Consider the following 16,286-nt stretch of genomic DNA (forward strand, 5'->3'; position numbering starts at 1 on the left):
TGACGCCTTTAGTGAGAGGTCTAATGCTTTAATATTTAATCATTTCTGCCCTCCGAATTCATATTCATTATATAAATAGGGCCATGTGCAACTTGATATTGGGGGTGCGTCATGTGGCCGTGCCTAAGGGGGGATGGAGCCGGTCGGGCACAACCCAGGCGACATGGAGATGCGGGGATCTGAGCTCAGGCGAGAGCCAAAGCCACCCTCCCGGCCCAGAACCCATCACCCTACCCAGTCCTCAGAGTCATAGATACTCCCGCCATTTAGCCGTGCTTCATTGGTCTGTTTCGCTTGATGGCCTTCCGTTCTGCAATTCTACGGTTATATGTGTTCCCTTTCTTGTAGTGTATCTTATTGCCCGTTTTACTATTGTACTGGGCTCATAGATCGAATCAATCCTTCATCAGATGAACCGCAACATGACGGCTAAAGCGATTGAATTCATGAATGCATTTGAACATTCTACATATTGTGATATTGAAGAGCAAAATTCCTCTCAAGAGAATCAACATTACAGTTACACCAACTGGTAGGCTAATCACACAATTGTACAACATGGTAAGAGATCATGGGAAGAAAGTTACCCCTCTACATACACCTTTCTTTACCGGAATCTCTAAGTGAAAATACTGGCAGATACATAAAAGGTCCTTGTACAGTAGTAGATCTAATTCAATTTAGAGGATTCTAAATTAATATCTAAGGGTCTTTTATAGAATAATGCAGGGCTAATTAAGAAAACTGTTTTAAAATGTATATGTTTACTAAGTAGTCTTGCTTGTCTCAGAGCAGTGCGAAACGGTGCTGAAATAGTTGACCACATGCGGGTAGGCTCTTGCTTGTTGGGGGGGATTTTCACACCTGCAGTAGCTGGGCTATTAAAACAATCGTTGGATAACAGATCGGCTCTCGGAGCACATTAGCACATGTTACTGTGTGTATCAAGAGATATGCTGGACCCTATGTCAGAGAGTTGTTTTTGGGACCACATCGTGTCTGCTAATAGCCCTTGTGAAAAACAAGTGTTTGAAAAAAAAATCCACCTTTTAGTTTTGGTGATCCTCTCAGCTCAGGTTCATTTCCAAGTCTTCTGGTGGTTACAATCCTGAACCTTGAACGGGTAGCACCATAAAAAGAGTCTGGCTAGATAACTGTCTGTAAGCCGGAAAAGGGTGTGCTCGGACCAAAACACACTGCCGCCCAGATTTGCATATCAAAGGAGGGCATAAACTGGGTCAAGACGCAAGCAGAGTAAGTAAACCTTTATTTAGTAAAATAAATTAAAGACCTACAACACCAACGTTAGGCCTACAGTATATCTAAAAATATATTTTTTACATGTAGGTCTCCTGATTTTTAAACCCGATCGAACTTGTTTGGCATCAACTGAAAACATTAATCTGTAACTCCGCCAAGCCTACAGCCCTTTTTGATTTTGTCTGGCATGCCTTTCCAAATAAAATTGAATATTTTAGCTCATATAATTTAAATACGTTTTTCTCCGCCTGACTCTACGCTTATTTTAGTTAAATGCTCGTCACAGACCTTGCTTATTTGAGACCAAAACTAGCGATCAATTTTAGTCGTGACTTTTTATAATCACTTATATTTTAAATGTTTCACTATCAGAAAGAATGTTGGTACTTATTTTGATCCAAAGCCATGAATGAGTGAGTCATTCAGCTTTATGTAGGTGCCAAGGCTATACGACTGCGCCATCAACTTGATTATTTAGCAAACACCACTTGCTGCTTATATTCAGTCAACACATATATCTTAAGAATATCATGGAATATAATTGAACATTTTCGTTTCTCTTGGAATAAAAACCTTAGCTTACAGCTTCTTCTGACCAAGTAGAAACAAATAAGTGTATTTTTTTCCGGTGTGCGTGCAGGACAGAGGAATAGCAATTCTTACACTATTGTTTGAAATTCAATCACCTTCTTCATCCATCATTCAGTTAATTGAAATGAAATATTGATGTCGTGCACAATTATCAGTTTCTATTTGGTTTATCGCCCATTCATTGTCAGGTAGAGACACATGTAGCGCCTTGGGGCCCAAAAGCATAATCAGTGCTCTAACTCCCCCTTGCTCCAGACCACCGCAATGAAGCAGTGACACAGGGTAACATACTAAACCACAAATTACCTCTTAAGTCCCGCGGCATAATCTCAAAACGTTTAATTGAGGAACCACTGTAGGTTTCCTGATGCAAGAATATGAGGTTCTAAACCGAGCATCAAAGTGCATCCTTGTAGCTCTGTGGGCTAATATAGTAAAATTGTTTGTCTTGGGGTTAGTTGAGCCAATGGTCATGGGGTAAGTTGAGCCAATGGCTACTGTCGTGATTTGACTTTAACATTAATCTGAAGACTTATCTAATTACCTAAATATGTTTAATTGTTACTAGATTTTAAATTAATCATGTAACAATTAACTCATTAGGATCTGGGGCACCACGAGAGCAGTTCTATAAAGAGTTACCATCTCCCAAATTAAACTCTCTAAAGATCTTTACCTATCACATTTAACAGTCAACTTATTAATCATAACCTTATGTCAGATCATCATTCTGAACAGTTGTAACCTTGCATCTGCAAAAACCTGAGCCTTACTTATGATTCAGTACTTCACAAATTGGTTGATTTTTTTTATTTACTAACTAATTAAATGGTAACACAGAATAAACATACACACTTAATACGTTAAAAACAGGTCCCTAGCGGAATGACAACAATATGGCTGCTTGTTACAAAATAGACGGGGGGGAGGGAGGGGGTGGGGGGGGGCAGAGCGGGACAGAGACACTTAACCTTGGTACATTTTAGAAACTACTCTCACTTACAGTAATCATATACTTTACACACGAACCGCCGCCCTCTTTGAGTAAGAAATCATGAATGTATTTACGTGAAATGCCGGATCTCTCTCGGTGGACAGGGCCTTGGAAAGGGGGTTGGGCCTTGTCGTGGGACGCTTGTAAGGCTCCGATTGTCCCAAAATGGTTCCAACAAGTCTTCTACTGTTCTTCTCTGTAGTTCTACAGTATCCGGTGACTTGTCGTGTAGTCCTGAACAGAACTACAGAGTTGATATTCCTTCCATTCGCTCCTGAAGATGCCTCTTTGAAGATGGTTCCCAGTGGGGTGATGAGAGTAGCGTAATACAATGGTTTAACAGAGTAGTAGAATGGTCCCACTTAAATGTGCTTTTCTAGATACTCTACTTAGGACAGTTAATCAGCCGTACCAGTGATTATCCGGGAGGTGAGTTTATCGTCTCTACCTCGTGTTGAGATTCAAAGTTCAGACCACTTTAAACGTGCAGCTCAACTCTTTTCTGGTCTAGTATGTTAATTCTTAACCATAATTTTATACAGTTTGTTCAAATGGGCGGTTCTGTCAGGCTGACACGCTCTCTGACCTCACTCAGGGGCGTGACTTGTCACTATGCAAAGTTTATGTAAAACAATTATCTCTTATGGCTCCTAAAATCACATCCCTCTCTTAACAAAAACACTTTCATAATTTGTCATATTACATGCACATAGGATGGACTCTTCACACATGTAGTGGGTATACTTTCCAAGTTACAGTATTTCCTTTATAAAAAACTGTATGATGTCATAAAATAACAAACAAAAGGGCATTAGTGTTCTATAGATCGCTTTTGACCATTCCCCATGGTCTATGTTAGAAACATTGTTCCAGTATTTGTTAGTTTTGGCCAATTTGGAGAGGGTGACCTGCATCTAATCCTGTTGATTTACAACTATTCCTTTCCTTTGGAGACGTGAGCTGTTAATCCCCCTGAGTGAAGTTATTCATTGCAAACCTGATCTGTTCGGATCCTCGTGGACAGTCATGACACCACCATACCCCATACAAGTGATTTACAGTTGTCAGTTTTATGCATAGTATTTTTGCCATGTGTCATGCAAATGAACTCTAGATTGTGCATTTGTATTGTTACAGAGCAGAGTAGTAGTGCCCTGTGTATACAAATGTAAAACAAATAGGGGTGTAGCACCCCTTGAGGTTCTTAAGAGAGCAGCCAAGGAAGTGAGAGAAGGGAAGAAGTCCAATCGAGCTGCAGCAAGGGATATTAAAAAGTCTGAATGACATTGAAGAGCTACATTGACAAAAAAGAAAATGAACACCTGTTCGAAAGAGAGGCTATGATAGAGTAGCAGAGCCAGAGGCACATGTCTGTTGACATGGAGTCTGAGCTTGCTAAGCATATCAATAATCTCAGACCAGTTTCATGGGTTTAGTAGCCTCAAATGCAGAGAACTTGCCTATGTATTGGCACATGGACACATCCCTGTCCCAGACAACTGGTCAATAAATGGAAGGCCAAGTTATATTGAACAGGGATATCTATATCTGAATGTAGGCATACAATTAAGATATGCAATATACCACACCCCAATTCCATGAATTAAACTTTGACCTACCATCACCCACTATCACAGGACACTATCACCCACTTACCCCAAGGCGGTTCAACTTACCCTGTCCCTATGCTCAACTTAGCCCGTACCCGGGGTAAGTTGTGCCAAGAGACTGCTTTTTTTGGAAAAGCTTTGTTTTCTAAACACATGTTTTACATCAATTCTGATTATTTTCAGGTGTACAAGACATCCTGAAATCTATGTAGTTATCTTTCTTAGGAAGAATGATGATTTCCCTTGACGTAGTGGTGCTGAATGTAAAGAATGTGTCAACATACCCCACTCTCCCCAACTGTATGTGTCTGACTCATCACTGCACTGAGTTAGTCACATCACATTCCCAAAGACTGCTGATGCTGTACATCAAATAATACTTAGCCACTGTCAGCATGTAGCAGAAGCCTGATCGCATATCAGTTTGCGCTTAAGCCTCTTTTGGGTTTGTGTGCGGCATAACAACAAATGAAGGAGTTGGCTGAAGCACAAACTGATCTGCAGCCAGGCTGCTTCTGCTTAGATTCAGACCCCAAAACAATTTGAGTTTTATATAGTCAATTCTCCTCTCATTCTTTGGGCTTGTATTGACTATAGAGGACAGTAGTTTCTACTCTGTAAGGCAAGCATAGAGATTGGTGCCCAGAGGTATTTGGGTCCTTTGGGACAAAGACTTACAGCCAGATTAGTAGAATCAACCCTTTTGCCCAGTCATGGCATTAGCTTAACCCAACAGGATAGGTTCAGTAGTGGGGGACTAAAGGTAACTGAGCTTTGGCCCTGTCAGCCTTCCTAGCCTGCCTTACCCACAACCTCCGAAATTAAACTGTCCTAAACCATTAGATACTATGTGGTTGGGTAGACATTCATTTGTTGCATTGCTAATCTATAGATACTGTCTTTAAACTCTCATCATTAAACTTTCTCTCTCTCTGGGGGCTGGTGGGTTATTTCTTATGCAGATCTGCCATTACCATATTTCCTCAGAGGACAGATGGCAAGCACGACTTTCGGGTATGGAACATACAGCTGATTCGCTATGCCGGTTACAAGCAGCCCGATGGTCAGATTCTGGGAGACCCAGCCAACGTGGAATTCACTGAGGTAGAGTAAAAAGACACTGTGGTCCCTGTTATTCAAAGTGAATTATTGTTCATAACAGCATGGAATATGTGTCCCTCATGGGATTTGAATCCTCAAACGTTGCCTTGTCAGGTTCAACCCACTGAACCACTTACAGTAGATCACAAAACCTGAAAGTGTTCAATGTCTTTATATAGCATGCCTCCGAGCAAGGCCAAAGCTCTGACTAAAACTGGAGTGGAAACTACCAAACAGGAGTTACACATCTACTTGAGTGAGTCCACCTAAAATGTTTATGTAATGTTTTGGTTACTAGATCTGCATCCAGCAGGGCTGGAAGGCTCCCAAGGGTCGTTTTGACGTGCTGCCCCTCCTGCTGCAATCCAATGGGAACGACCCAGAGCTGTTTGAGATCCCTCAAGACCTTATTCTGGAGGTGCAGATCACCCATCCCAAGTGAGTTAGACGACACACACACACACATGTCCAAGTGTCATAACAGAGTGATACAGGAATAGAGGCTGGGTTGGGGTGTGTTCCAATTGTCATACATACATACCACACAGACACACACCCACAATGTCACCAGTCTTCAGGCACAGAGGGAGTTTCATCCCCAGCACATGGCATCCTCTATCAAACAAGCTCCCAGAACTGTCCTTCGCCACCCCCCATCTCCCCCTGCATCAGTTTAGTTGGCCTCAACTCTGTTGCCATGAAGCTGTGATGGCTCTCTGCTACTGCGTAGACCGTCCCCCATGGGCCACTCAGAGCCTGTGTAGCACCAGGTAGATGGATGTAGGGCCAGTACTTTCAGAAGCGATTGCAGGTGTTTTTGCTGTGAGCATGTGATAATGTTAGTTTTGGCTGCGCTCCTGTACTTCTTGGCTGTGTATCTACTAACCACAGTGTAGGAGCAAATTGCCTTGTAGAACAATACACACCACATCACAGTAGGCAGATATCTAGCATCTCTTGGAGAAATCCTTCATTTCTTTGTACATGCATACAGTATTTTCTTTCCATGACGTGCTATACAAACTTTCAATATCAGAATGTAAGCTTGTCACTAATCTCTTCCCACGGCTTTTTACAGTTTATTGTCATGAATCTTGTCCTGGAGGCAGAACTGAGTGATTTCCGCTTAGATTGCAAAGTCAAAATAGGCTATATTGTAAAAATGTAGCAGTGTGGTTTAAAATCTGATTTTATGACTGTGGCTGTGCCAACTACTGACCGCTTTGCAGAGATGCCTCCAGAACAAGATCCACGCTAATATGTCGGCTTTTCACCAAGATAAGAATCTGCACTTTTACATCGATTCAGAATGTAAAATGTTCAACTCTTAGCAGTATAGACTTGTTGAGATGGAAGCACCTTGTGCTGAACAACAGAAGCCAAGTCAGCTTCAATTTAAGCTGTATATAATATGTACCCTTAAACATCCTCTACCTACCTTGACAGCGAACCTATTTATTTGAATCAATTAGTCATGATATGACACATTCACCATCACTCCTCCAAACCTTGACTGTTCATTTGAACGTATCTCTTTGTCTTTCTATGCTTGTGGATACAGGTATGATTGGTTCAAGGACTTGAATCTGAAGTGGTACAGCCTACCTGCTGTATCTAGCATGCTGCTAGAGGTGGGGGGGCTGGAATTCACCGCCTGTCCGTTCAGTGGCTGGTACATGGGTACAGAGATCGGAGTCAGGGACTTCTGTGACAGCTCTCGTTACAACATCTTGGAGGTATTATGATCATTTTCTAAAGCATTTCTAAACATTTATAAGCATCCCTTCGGTGGCTGGTACATTGGCACCGAGATTGGTGTCAGGGACTTTAACAGCTCTCGTTACAATGGTTAAATGCCACTATTTTGACATTCGAATGAGACCATGAGGTATTACAGTGTTACATATGTTATGCTTGGGGTTTGCAAGGGAATTCGTGAGTTGTGAGAACCTTTTACTATAATATTTACTATGATATTTACTAGAATCTATAATATGTTTTACTGTAATCTGTTAGGGCTTTTAAATAAATGTTATGATACGTCTTCAATACTTACCAGTGTGGCGGATTAATCTGATATCATGACAGCATACATGCAGAGCTAACATTCATCACTTATACTCTCAATATTCATGCAATAGGTTTCCATAACACATCAGAATATACACGGAGTATACCAAACATTAAGAACACCTGCTCTTTCCATGACAAACTGACCAGGTGAATCCAGGTGAAAGCTATGATCCCTTATGGATGTCACTTGTTAAATCTTCTTCAATCAGTGTAGATGAAGGGGAGGAGACAGGTTAAAGAAGGATTTTTAAACCTTGAGACATGGATTGTGTATGTGTGCCATTCAGAGGGTGAATGGTCGAGACAAAATATTTGAGTGCCTTTGAATGGGGTATGGTAGTAGGTTCCAGGCGCACCAGTTTATGTCAAGAACTGCAACGCTGCTGGGTTTTTCATGGTCCAGAATTTCCCGTCTGTATCAAGAATAGTCCACCACCCAAAGAACATGCAGCCAACTTGACACAACTGTGGGAAGCATTGGCGTCAACATGGGCCAGCATCCATGTGGAACACTTTCGACACCTTGTAGAGTCTATGCCCTGAATAATTGAGTCTGTTCTGAGGGCAAAAAGGGGGGGGGTGTAATGTTTGGTATACTCTGTATTTTATTATTTTATTTGTTTTATATCAAAATGGATAGTTTTCCTGGGAACAGCAAGTCTTCACTCTATTGTTGGTCCGATGATATCTTGTTTTTTCACAAACAGTATGCCGCAGCATGGTGACTAGAGCATGTCAAGCTTAGAGGCTGTAGATATAATACATGGATAAAATATGTACGGATCTGGTTGTGCTGTTGGTATTCAGCCAACGTATTAGCATAACCATTATAATGACGGTAATATTTTGTTTTCAGAGTTCCAAGGCGTAGGGTAACTTGAGCTGTTCTCAGTCATTTCCCCTCATCTCATGTTCCCATCTCAAGCCCCATGCACTCCCTTCTGCTAAATGCAGGTTTACCCATATACAGAATTGTTATGATAGATGTGAGCTACTATGGTAAATGTTCTTATTTTAATGCAGAACATGAGGTACTTCTAAAAGGGTTGTTTTTTTACTTTAATGTCTCCATTTTAGAACATTTCTCCATTATAGAATGTAAAATGATGTCTTTAGGGTATTCAGGCTAATTGTGAAATGTGATTTGATACTGACTGCAACCACTTCCCCGTCACTCAGGATAGCCTTATCACAACCTGCTTACATGAGGGATAGCATTAGTTGCTTGTCTTCATTGTACTGTATTTGATTGTCAATTTTCTATGTAGCTTTACAAACAACAGGACTTACCTGTCACGTAGGTTTTTCACACCAGTTTACTTGAAGGATAATGTTGAATGCTTATCTTCAATGTAACAGTGAATACGATAGCATTTTGTGAACAGCGATAAGAAGAGTAAAATGTCACCCTAATTGAAATCTCACTTATCCTGTTTGTGCCGTCTGGCAGATAAGGCAGAGACATGATCTCTCCACTTCTGATGGTCTAAAGCCTGTTTGGCAGTATGGCCCCAACTTAGCTTCAGTTCTTTCAATTATTTGTCACCATGGGGATAAACCAGAATTTTTCAGAGTACCTCGAATAACCAATCATACACGTCTGTTCGAGACAGACTGGTCGAGTGGCGAATGAGGGAGCCCCTAACCTCATACTAATGAGCCACTCGCCTGCCCTCTTCCTCACAGAACAGTTATAGTTTACTCTCTTCAGCACGGCTTGATCGGTTTTCCTGTAACTTTTTACAGTGGCGTTAAGGTTTCACCGCCGAGTGCAGGGTTATCTTTTTTGTTGGGTGACTTCACCAAAAGGAACATTTTTGCTTCCGGTAAGAATTTGCTTCACCGCTTTTATTCCTTCATCTCCTGTTGTAGCTAGCGTCAAACTGCTAGCTGCGGAGACTTGGCTAGCTTAGCTGCAAGGCTTAGCTAACCTGGCTAGCTCTCGGCAAGGCTAGCTATCCTACCGACTAGCTTATCCAGCTGGAAGGGTAGAATTACTAGTTTGCTCGCTCGTTTAGTTACATCCTCCACCGGCGTTGAGTAGACTGTCCATCCTAGCATCACTGCTTATTGGTCGAGAGCCACTCTTTTGTTTGTAAGAGCAATAGCGCTAGCTTCCTTTGGATAACTTTGTGCTAACTAGCTATGCTACCAGCCCAAGTGGCGAACGCTCGTCTCTTTTCCCTTTGTTCTCGGATTAGCTGTTTCTTGGAACCATGGAACCTGCTAGCACGGCCCAGTGGGTACCAAGCAAGGCCCATGTACCAGCACAACCATGTCAATGCAGGGTGACCATTTCGGGTAAGGACACACTCCCTGTGTGTCGTCTGCCTGGGTGTCTAACACTCGGAAGCAGTGTTCAGTGTCATGCATCCATTGTGTGTTTCTTTGCTGTGAACACCCTCTGCTGTAGAGTGCACAGAGCAGCCCAATGTGGTTTGTCCCACGCTTAACTTGAGCGATGAGACTGCCTCGCAGACCCAGCCCTCATGGGCTGACATCATGGATGGCTACCCCAAGGAACTTCACCGACTTTTCCAGGGCTTTGCCCCAGAGGAAGGGGAAGGGGGGGGCCTCTTCATCGACTAGGATAATGGCGACCTCCTCCAGACAGCGGCGGAGGACGAGGGGCAAGCCGCTCTGCCGCTCTTCCGCCTTTAGCGGAGCATCAATAGCAGATGACAGATATTCACTCATTTATGTCTGGAAACGGGCAGCGACCAGACTCAGTATTGAGTGGCCCAAACCCACGGGGTGGCAGCGTGGAAAGGGACTGATACGGCAAACTCCTCACAGCTATCCCCAGCTTGCCTTGGGAAGCCAAATGCAATTGGTATAAACCTTTAACTGGCACGGTCCAAACCAGACTTGTGTGTTTTTAGACCACCTTTACTCCACACACAGAGACGCATACACTGCTCTCCCAAGCCCTACATTTGGCAAATCTGACCATAACTCTATCCTCCTGCTTACATGCTAAAACTAAAGCAGGAAGTACCAGTGACTCGCTCAATACAGAAGTGGTCCGATGATGCAGATGCTACACTGCTGTTTTTCTAGCACAGACTGGAATATGTTCCGTAATTCATCCAATGGCATTGAGGAGTATACCACCTCTGTCACCGGCTTCATCAATGAATGCATTGAGGACGTTGTCCCCACAGTGACCGTATGTACATATCCCAACCAGAAGCCATTGATTACAGGCAACATCCTCACCAAGCTAAAAGCAAGAGCTGCCTCTTACAAGGAGCAGGACACTAATCTGGAAATTTATAAGAAATCCTGCTATGCCCTCAGATGAACCATCAAACAGGCAAAGCGTCAATATTGGACTAAGATTGAATTCTACTACACCGGCTCTGCCGTTCGTCAGATGTGGCAGGGCTTGCAAACTATTACGGACTACAAAGGGAAACCCAGCCGTGATTTGCCCAGTGACGCGAGCCTACCAGCGGAGCTAACTGCCTTTTATGTTCGCTTCGAGGCAAGCAACACTGAAGCATGCATGAGAGCTTTTCCGGACGACTGTGATCACATTCTCCATAGCCGGTGTGAGCAAGACTTTTAAACGGGTCAACATTCACAAGGCAGAGGGGCCAGACGGATTGCCAGGGCGTGTACTCAGAGCATGCGCGGACCAACTGGCAAGTGTCTTCACTGACATTTTCAACCTCTCCCTGACTGAGTCTGTAATACCAACATTTTTCAAGCAGACCACCAGTCCCTGTGCCCAAGAACACTAAGGTAACCTGCATAAATGACTACCAACCCATAACACTCACGTCGGTAGCCATGAAGTGCTTTGAAAGACAGGTTATGGCTCACAACACCATCATCCCGGAAATCCTAGAGCCACTCCAATTCACATACCGCCCCAATAGATCCACAGATGACGCAATCTCAATCGCACTCCATACTGCCCTTTCCCACCTGGACAAAAGGAACACATATGTGAGAATGCTGTTCATTGACTACAGCTCAGTGTTCAACACCATAGTGCCCACAAACTCATCACTAAGCTAAGGACCCTGGGACTAAACACCTCCCTCTGCAACTGTATCCTGGATTTCCTGACGGGCCGCCACCAGGTGGTAAGGGTAGGCAACAACATATCCGCCACGCTGATCTTCAACACCGGTTCCCCTCAGGGGTGTGTGCTTAGTCCCCTCCTGTACTCCCTGTTCCCTCGACTGCGTGGCCAAGCATGACTCCAACACCGTCAGTTTGCTGATGACACAACAGTGGTAGGACTGATCACCGACAATGATGAGACAGCCTATATGGAGGAGGTAAAAGACCTGTCAGTGTTGTGCCAGGCCAACAACGTCTCCTTCAATGTGAGCAAGACAAAGGATATGATCGTGGACTACAGGAAAAGGAGGGCCTAAAAGGCCCCCATTTACATCGACGGGGCTGAAGTGGAGCGGGTCGAGAGTTTCAAGTTCCTTGGTGTCCACATCACCAACAAACTATCATGGTCCAAACATACCAAGACAGTCATGAAAAGGGCACGACAACACCTTTTTCCCCCTCAGGAGAATGAAACAATTTGGCATGGGTCCCCAGATCCTCAAAGTTCTACAGCTGCACCACCGAGAGCATCCTGACCGGTTGCATCACCGCCTGGTATGGCAACTGCTCGGTATCTGACTGTATGGCGCTACAGAGGGTAGTGCGTACCGCCCAGTACATCATTGGGGCCAAGCTTCCTGCCATCCAGGACCTACAGTGGTTCCTCCTTTAAAAGTTGCGTGCTTGCACCGCGGGACTTAGAGGTACCCAGGGTCACAGCTTCATTGCTCCAGACCACCACAAGGGGGAGTTAGAGCACTCATTGGGCATTTGGGTCCCAAGGTTTTTATATGACCAATCATATTGAGTGGTTCCAATAACGAATTTTGATGCGAGCCTTCCTTGTGGCGTTCTTCAACAAAGGTGGCTGACAAAACATTACGGTGGAACCAGATGTAAGTTGTTATAACGTCATAATGAGTCAAGCAAAACATTTACAATTGAGAGGAATATGTTAGTTAATGTAGAGACAAAAGTTTGTGCATATTCTTTTATCATAAAGTTAATTTACGAAAATCGCTATTTAGCAAGTTGTCTGACTAGCTAACATTTGCCAGCTAGCTAGTGTTAAGAGAATGAATTTGTAATTCGTGTTGTTTAATGTTTTTGGGACTCCTGGGAACCAGCAAACCAGGCTGTCATCTTGTGAAACGGTGGATGTAAAGAATCTAGCTAGCTAAAGCATTTACTGCAAATTGAATGTACAATTGTGTAAGCTTGCCTTGCAATTTAGTTGAAGTAACATAGCTAGCTAACTATTTACTTGATTATTGTGTAGTGGAGGATAAAAATAACTGTATGCTTATGGATGTGTAGCTAGCTACAGTATGTAACCGTTCTGTGTATGAACCCTAAAACATTAGGTTCTGAACTAATATTCATACCAATCTATGAACCTCAGCTATCATAGTTGTTGTATCAACTTCAAGTCTGAATGGCATTAATGAAGCCTATGGATAGAGTCGAATATAATAACGTTATTGTGCCAAGAATGCAAGTCCTATATACACATGTACTGTAGTTATTACCACGCATGAGATTCCCACATTGCAGCCTGTATATTGAATATATTCACTGATCATGTACTCTTCCTAGGCAAATAAAGGTGCGATTCAGGTATGAATCTCAGACATTATTTTTCAGTCATATCAAACTCCATTATTTGAATGATGCTGTGTCTGCTTGTATGTATTACAATTATACACTTCAACAGTGTTTACCACTCCTGCTCCTGGGACATCAACGATTACACATGGTAACTATGCAATAGACTAGAAACATGATTGATTTGTAATTCATATATACAGAAAAAAACTATGCATATCCAACTCCCTTCATCTGCATTAATCTGAGAACACAGGATAGTATTTCAATGAGATACTTAATTTCAACCAGTGGAGAATGTGAAACGCTTTATTGAAAGAAGTTCATTATCCAGGTGTTATAAATGCATTATAATTATAATAATTGTAATATTATAAATACAAGTTCAGTCTGTACTTCAATGCACATATGGTGTGCATTTTAAAACGAGGAAGAAAGACGAGGTGGGGAGAGAGGTAAGAACAGCGGCAGACAGCATATGATTCATGAATTACAGTGCTACCCCAATATTCTCTCAGTTCGTCACAATTGCGGTGTCTCCTAACCAGCCTTAGGCCCCCAGTTGGCCCGAAGGTTATCTTAAGTGCGGGTGAGGTGACGATGAAGGGACTGGCTTCCTCTCTCACATCAAAACATACCTGCAGACGACATGATTAAGCCTTGTTTTTTTATTCTAACACGGTCAGTCATCTTAAATCAGGAGGTGAAATGCAAAACTGACCTTGGATCATTAACTCTGGGACTACTACATCTCTGTCTATATTTCAATGTAAAGCATCTCTTTAATAATACTTCCTGTTGACCCGACCATGTGACATCTCATTTATGATCATGCTGTGCCCTCTGTGTCAGCCAGTTCAGATGCGGGAGGGGTTCACCAAAACAGCTGATATAACCTAGAGGATTTAGGGAGAAGGGGGAGAGGGATGAACATGTACAACAAGACATGCAGAGATGGAGAAAAAGAACACAGGACAGTTTAATTACCTCTGGGTATGGACACTTTTGCCAGCAATGAAGCTTCCACGGCCTGTTTCTCAGACAGTGAACATCTGGCAATATCTACATGTTTGACCCCTTGGTCAGCTCACTCTCTGAAAGTAAAGAAAACAGCTTATTTTTTATAGACATGAAAACAATAACTGAGATATGACCGTTCAATCTAAAGCAACAGATGTCATTTTTAGGATACGTCAATACAGCCCAGTTGTCACGCCCTGACCTTAGAGATCCTTTTTAATTCTCTATTTTGGTTAGGTGGGTAGTCTAGTTTTTTCATTTCTATGTTGGCCTGGTATGGTTCCCAATCAGAGGCAGCTGTCTATCGTTGTCTCTGATTGGGGACCATATTTAGGCAGCCTTTTCCCACTGGGTTTTTGTGGGATCTTGTCTATGTCTAGTTGCCTGCGAGCACTACATTAGTTTCACGTTTTGTTTTGCGCTTTATTGGTCCATTAATTCAACCAAAGATCGCGACACCAGTGCTGCTTACCTGAGATGCCATCTTCGTAGGTGTCCGCTTTGACTTCCTTTGTGTCGGAAGAAAGTTGCTTTCAGAACAGAACAATTATTTTTGATTGAAAACAAAAAGGTTTTGCTCTCGACACAAATGTACCTCCATAGCATATAACAATTTGCCTGTGAATAACCACACCTTCATAGAAACTACAGTATGGAGAATTCTTGACGCACAACCGAAAATGCTGCCATATCCTGCCAGCATGCCCGCAGGCGAGCCACTCAGGAGCAGAATGATGACACGTGGAAGAGGGAAAGGAATGCGATAGGAACAGCAATTTGTTGCAAGTTGGGGAGCAGGGCTAATAGCTGAATAGACTATTCAATTTACTAAAGATTTGCCCTAACGACCAAGGGGTAGCTTTCTACTCAATGTAATAAAGTAATGACTTTTCAAATAAGTTACCTTGCACGTTATGTTGGCTGACAATTTGTTAGCTACGCTGTCCTTACGAACCACATAGCATATCATTACAACAGTAGGTACCAGTATGTTAGCTAGCTACCTAACGTTAGTAGTTCTAAATAAAACTTGCCAGTATATTTCCATCCCTAACTATAACATTTTCCGACAAGATAGAACTGCCAAAGGGGGTGGAGTTAGCCTGCAGAGTTCTGTCTTACTATCCAGGTCTGTGCCCAAACAATTTGAGCTTCTACTTTTAAAAATCCACCTTTCTAGAAACAAGTCTCTCACAGTTGCCACTTGCTATAGACCACCTTTTTCCCCCAGCTGTGCCCTGGACACCATATGTGAATTGATAGCCCTGATCTATCTCCAGAGCTTGTGCTGTTAGGTGACCTAAACTGGGACATGCTTAACACCCCGGCCATCCTACAATCTAAGCTTGATGCCCTCAATCTCACACAAATTATTAATGAACCTACCAGGTACAACCCCAAATCCCTAAACACGGGCACCCTCATAGATATCATCCTAACCAACCTGCCCTCCAAATACACCTCTGCTGTCTAAACCAGGATCTCAGCGGTCACTGCCTCATTGCCTGCGTCCGTAATGGGTCTGCGGTCAAACGACCACCCCTCATCACTGTCAAACGCTCCCTAAAACACTTCAGCGAGCAGGCCCCGGTATCCTGGAAGGATATTGACCTCATTCCATCAGTAGAGGATGCCTGGTTATTCTTTAAATATGCTTTCCTCACCATCTTAAATAAGCATGCCCCATTCAAAAAATGTAGAAACACACCTGACTGCCCTTGTCCAGCACAAAAACATCCTGTGGCGTACTGCATTAGCATCGAATAGCCCCCGCAGTACACAACTTTTCAGGGAAGTTAGGAACCAATATACACAGGCAGTTAGGAAAGCAAAGGTTAGCTTTTTCAAACAGAAATTTGCATCCTGTAGTATTAACTCCAAAAAGTTCTGGGACACTGTAAAGTCCATGGAAAATAAGAACACCTCCTCCCAGCTGCCCACTACACTGAGGCTAGGAA

The 16,286-nt window shown here is 43.0% G+C and overlaps 1 protein-coding gene across 2 annotated transcripts in view; it reads left to right on the plus strand.

Moving 5' to 3' along the window:
* nos1 (nitric oxide synthase 1 (neuronal)) overlaps positions 1–16,286 on the plus strand; it is a 70,908-nt gene that overhangs the window by 22,826 nt on the left and 31,796 nt on the right. For both annotated transcript variants that reach the window (XM_071402479.1, XM_071402480.1), the window contains exons 8-10: positions 5,418–5,559; positions 5,855–5,994; positions 7,118–7,292. In XM_071402479.1, coding sequence (XP_071258580.1) covers positions 5,418–5,559; positions 5,855–5,994; positions 7,118–7,292 — 457 coding nt within the window. The remainder of the gene's footprint in view (positions 1–5,417; positions 5,560–5,854; positions 5,995–7,117; positions 7,293–16,286) is intronic.

The sequence above is a fragment of the Salvelinus alpinus genome, chromosome 5, assembly GCF_045679555.1.
Source record: "Salvelinus alpinus chromosome 5, SLU_Salpinus.1, whole genome shotgun sequence".
Classification (NCBI taxonomy): Eukaryota; Metazoa; Chordata; class Actinopteri; order Salmoniformes; family Salmonidae; genus Salvelinus; species Salvelinus alpinus.